The sequence below is a fragment of the Eriocheir sinensis genome, chromosome 33 (genome assembly GCF_024679095.1).
Source record: "Eriocheir sinensis breed Jianghai 21 chromosome 33, ASM2467909v1, whole genome shotgun sequence".
Classification (NCBI taxonomy): Eukaryota; Metazoa; Arthropoda; class Malacostraca; order Decapoda; family Varunidae; genus Eriocheir; species Eriocheir sinensis.
This window is the reverse complement of record NC_066541.1, coordinates 5,305,458-5,311,135: the sequence shown is the minus strand read 5'-3', so window position 1 is coordinate 5,311,135 and position 5,678 is coordinate 5,305,458. Positions and strand designations below refer to the sequence as shown.

Genomic DNA, 5,678 nt, shown 5'->3' with positions numbered 1-5,678 from the left:
CTTCCTTACTATCGGGATCTTGTTACCAGAAACCCGTCTCTCTCTCTCTCTCTCTCTCTCTCTCTCTCTCTCTCTCTCTCTCTCTCTCTCTCTCTCACACATACTTCCCCCTTTGTTTAATTCTTTCCTTCCGTGTTTGTTCTTCATTCTCTTGTTCTTCATTTTCTTTTATTTACTTTAATTATCCTAACGGAAGGGAAGAAAGAGAGGAGAGGAAGAGGATGATGAAGGGAGAGAAGGAAGAACACACACACACACACACACACACACACACACACACACACACACACACATTTTCGATATAGACTCAAAGTGTAAAAGTAGAAACAGATTGGAAATGTCGTTGCTTTAAAGAGGAGGTAGAAAAAAGAAAAGAAAAAAAAAGCCGGCCTCTAGTTTCTGTCCATCAAGTTTGGAAAAAAAAGAGAAGAGGCAAAAATACGAAGCGTTGCAAAGGGGAAAAATACCTCGAGGGGACGTGTTTCCCTTTTTACAGGCTTCCTCTACTTTTCTCTTTTAAATCTTTCCTTTTTTCTCATTTTTGTTTACACTTCTTGAAACCAAAAAAATAAGAGGAATAGAAGGGAAAGGAAAAAAAAGAATGAAATAAAGAAAGAAAAAATGTTACTAGAAAAAGAGGGTAAATAAAACGGATGGATAAAAAAGGAATGCAAAGGTATGAAAAAAGAGAAAAACAGCAAAAAAATGAAAGCAGAATACAAAGAAAAAGAGAAAAGAAAAAGAACACGAGAAGTAAACGTGCGAGAAAATTTAAAAAGCAAGAATTACGAAGAAAAAGTTATATCCTAAATTAGAAAGAGAAAAAGAAAGGAAGAGAAAGCAGCAATTACTACTATTACTACTATTACTACTACTACTACTACTACTACTACTACTACTACTACTACCACTAGTACTACTACCACTACTACAACCACCACCTTCACCATCACTTCAACTACTGCTACTGCTACTACGTCTACCACGTCTACCACTACTACTACTACTACTACTACTATTACTACCACCACCTTCACCATCACAACCAACTACTACTACTACTACTACTACTACTACTATTACCAGATCACCATCACCACCACCACCACAACTATAGTCGGTTCACCCAAGTCTGATGTGTGCATTATCGCGCAACGGCAACCTGCAGCCACACGGCGTGTCCGATTTCGAGGATACCAGCTAGCCTACGCATAGTGAACAGTCGTCAGAGTCAATAATGTGCAGGCAGCAATAACAAACACTTACCGTCAATTATAGTTGATTAAGAGTGCAAAAATATTAGTAGTGTCGTAAATAGCTGTTTTATTAATATAAGGCCTGCTAATTTTCTCGGTGGTGGACAGCTTCAAGACTGTTTAATAATCATAATCATCGATCTTGTAAACTAACAAAACAGCTGTTTGCAACATTACTAATATTTTTTAACTCATAATGGACCATAATTGACGGTATTTGATATTGCTGCCTGCACATTATCGACACTGACGGCTGCTTACCATGCGTAGGCTAGCTTACAGTAGCCACGAAATCGGACACGCCGTGTGGCTGCAGGTTGCCGTTGCGCGATAATGCACACTTCAGACTCGGGTGAACCGACTACCCTCCCCCCACCACCACCACCGAAAACAGCAAAACGCTTCCACTCCTCGTTACGCAGAGAACATCAACAAAACCCCCTGACCAAGACACACGCGCGGGGCACAGGCAAGTGAAACGTGTGAAGCAGGTGAAACAAATTAACACAAAGTTGTCTTGCGGCGAAACTTCCCGTATAGACACTCAAAGAGGCTAAAGAGGAGGGCAAGAGCAAAGGGAAGAGGCAGGAGGAAGAGGAGAGTAAGAGGAGGAGGAGGGGGAAGAGGGGGAAGAGGAGGGGAGTATGATTACACTCAAAATTATGGGGTTCCTCTTTTCCTCGGGGACAGAAGAGGAGAGGAGGAGGAGGAGGAGGAGGGAGAGAAAGGGGGGAGTAGTCATTTCTACCCCCACTTTACTCTCCTCCTCCCTCGCTCATTCCCTCCCACCTTCTCCCCAGTCCCTCCCTTCCTACTTTCCTCTCTCATTCCCCTTCCCCTCCTCTCTCCTCAGCCCCCTCCCCCTCCCTCATTTTCTCTTTCCCTCCCTCCCTCCTCCTTCCCCCCCTCCCCCCCCAGCCATCCGCACTGCAGATACGGACACACGCCAGCTCACTCCACCGCCCCCGCACCACAAACTCATTCCACTCCGCTTCATTCCGCAGTGAAAACACACCCAGAATTAACCCTTTGCAATTTCTGAAAGCTTTGTATCGAGGGTCGGGCACAACACTACTTTTTTCATTCCACATTTTCTCACTTCATTCCACCGTAGAAATATAAAAAAAATAACCTTTAATAGCTCTGAAAACTTTATAATCAGTGCAAAAAACACAGCTGGTTCTTTCTTCCACATCACTTCACTTATTTCTCCGTAGATATATCGAAAAATACCCCTAAATACACTAAAAAATCTTTACATTTGTGTCAAAAAGAGGTGGTTCTTCCTTCCACTTTACTCCACTTTATTCCACCGTAGCTTCGAAAAATACCTCTTAATACGCTCTAAGATCTTTACATCAATGCTCTAAACAGTGCTAGTTCCTCCTTCCACATCATCCTTCCACATCATTCCACAGCAGAATTTACGCTTTCTAAGTCCTGAAACCTTTATATTCCACGACAAAACAGCGATAGTTCTTTATTCTGCATCACTCCACTTCGTTCCACCGTACATATATCCAAATTTTACGTTTTATAATTCCTGAAACCTTTATATGCAGTGAAAAATACAGTACTTTATCATTATACATCATGCCCGTTCATTCCACAACAGACATATCCAAAATTTACGCTTTACTGGTCCTGAAACCTTTATATTCAGTGACAAAAACAGTGCTGGTTCTTCATTCTACATCATGCCATTTCATTCCACCGAAGATATGTAAAAAAAAAAATAATAATAATAATAACTCTGAAATCTTTATGTTCAATGACAAAACAGTGCTACTTCTTCACTCCACATATTGTCACTTTGTTCCAACGTAAATACAGTCAAAATTATCCCTTGTATATGTCTTGAAGGCCTTGTATGTAGTGGCGGAATAGTAATACTTCTTCATTCCACCGTAAAACATCTAAAATTATCCCTTTATATGTTCTGAACTCTTTCTATTAAGGGTCAAAATAGTGCTACCTCTTCGTTCTACATAACCACTTCATTCCACCGTAAAACATCTAAAGTTGTCCCCTTATATGTTCTGAACTCTTTCTATTAAGGGTCAAAACAGTGCTACCTCTTCGTTCAACATAACCACTTCATTCCACCGTAACACATCTAAAGTTGTCCCCTTATATGTTCTGAACTCTTTCTATTAAGGGTCAAAACAGTGCTACCTCTTCATTCCACACAACTCCACTTCATTCCACGGTATAAATATTTAAAACTTACGCTCTACAAGTACTGACATTTTTATATATAATACCACGACGATGTTACTTATTCACTCAACACCAGCCCCCTTCATTCCACATCTAAAAGTCATTCCACTTCACCGTACAAGTAAAAGCTAGTATTTACGAGTTTTAGTGGATTGACTTATAGATACACTGCAAAATTAGCGATATTTGTTTTTTCATATTATATTATTCCGCTTCATTCCACTCAAATGAATAATGCAACTCATTCCATTCCACTGTCGAGTAAAAAAGTGAGTTTTAAACCGTACTTTTTACGTTAAGTACCAATACAATACTATTTTTTCATTCCACATCATACCACGCCATTCCACATTATTCATTTGGGCTCTATATTCGTTATGTCGGCTCACTCCACTTCATCGTATTTCATAGTGAGCAAGATATTTAGTACATTCTACATGGGCTGTTTCTCCGATTCATTTTATCTACTCAATAACATTCTCTCTCTCTCTCTCTCTCTCTCTCTCTCTCTCTCTCTCTCTCTCTCTCTCTCTCTCTCTCTCTCTCTCTCTCTCTCTCTCGGGCCGCCAGTGCGTCTATCCAGCACTACGAACACTTCCTGCCTCGTCCACACATGTACCGTCGCTCCGGTCTCATGGTTCGCCGCCATAATGTAGTGTGTGCTCGTCTCTGGCTTGGGTACCGGCGAGTGTGGCAGCTGGCCGAGGCGGGGGACGCGCCTCACTTCTCCTCCTGCAAGCTGTGTGACGCGCCCAATGCTAACACCCTTGAACACTATTGCTTGGGGTGTCCACGTGTTGCTGACTTAATACCACAAGGACTCTCACTTGTGGAGACATGTAAATATTTATCGTCTGGAAACAATCTAGATGTTAACCTCACTCGACATCCACATTTTGGGGGATGCTAAATTATTATTATTATTTTTTTTTTCCCTACTGTTGACTCAGTATCACAGCGTGCCCTGTGAGGCACGAGTCGCCTGTATCGAAGTTAGCATCCTGAACATGTACTGGGCTTGGCACCCTTGCGTGTAATAAATTAATCAAAACAAAACATCTCTCTCTCTCTCTCTCTCTCTCTCTCTCTCTCTCTCTCTCTCTCTCTCTCTCTCTCTCTCTCTCCACATATTAATTTCATCAAGACAACTGTTTCATTGTACCTTTCACTCCATCATTCCTCCTCCTCCTCCTCCTCCTCCTCATCCTCCCCCTCCTTCTCCTCCTCCTCCCCCTCCTCCTCCTCCTATATCTCCTCTTTTGATATCCTTCATCCTCCACCTTTGATTAGATAGTTAGTGTAGCTTGACACAAACAGCCACGTAAGGACCATCTGGTCTGCTATTGTTTGTTCTTCCTTTGTGTTCCTTTGTGTTCCTCCTCCATCACCTTATCCTGCCTGCTACCCCTCTTCCCAAACAACCCTCTTCCTATCTTCCTCCAAACACGAAAGCCCTTTCATCCTCCTCTTCCTCTTCCTCTTCCTCTTCCTCCTCTGACTACAACAGCCCCTCAACGGTATGTACCCCTGTGTGTGTGTGGTGTGTGTGTGTGTGTGTGTGTGTGGTGTGTGTGTGTGTGTGTGTGTGTGTGTGTGTGTGTGTGTGTGTGTGTGTGTGTGTGTGCCCTATTCACGCTTCACTCTCACCTGGCAATCAACTACCTGAGCCCTTGTTCCCTCGTCCAATAAGACCTTAGGCCCTTTAGTCCCCTTGGAGTCCGTTGCATCTCTTCAGCCCCCTCCTAGTCCCCTTAGACACCTCATAGGCCCTTCATTTCCCTCCTAGACCCTTCAGTCCCTTCGTATTAACTTGTGTCCCCTTGTAGTATTCAGTCCCCTTGTAGTATCCTTCTGTCCCCTTCAGTCCCCTTGTAGTTCCAGTGTAGATCATTTTTCAGTCCCTTTTGGTCCAGTGGTTACCCCTTGTAGTCCCTTTTTAGTCCCCCCGTAGTCCTCCAGTCTCTCCATAGTCCTCTCTTAGTCTCCTTTTACCCCTTCGTCACCTCTCCCGTTGTCCCCTTCTTCAGTCCCCATTTATATCCTTGTTTTATATTTGTTAGTATATTTTGCTTTAAGTCGATAATAAATTCATTCTTTCTCTATATATATTGTTTCCTAGCTTCCCTCCTCCTGTTCCTCCTCTTCCTCTTCCTCTTTCCCTTCTTAATCAGTTCCTCTTAACTTTTTCCTTCGTTATTCTTT

General features: G+C 42.5%; 1 protein-coding gene across 1 annotated transcript in view; it reads right to left on the bottom strand.

Annotated features, from left to right (window-relative positions):
* The window catches only part of LOC127006837 (calcium uniporter protein, mitochondrial-like), a 113,019-nt gene extending 107,575 nt beyond the window's left edge, over positions 1-5,444 (bottom strand). Inside the window, exon 1 of the mRNA XM_050877192.1 lies at positions 5,397-5,444. Within this exon, the coding sequence (XP_050733149.1) occupies positions 5,397-5,444 (48 nt within the window). The remainder of the gene's footprint in view (positions 1-5,396) is intronic.
* Between the last annotated feature and the right edge of the window lie 234 nt (positions 5,445-5,678).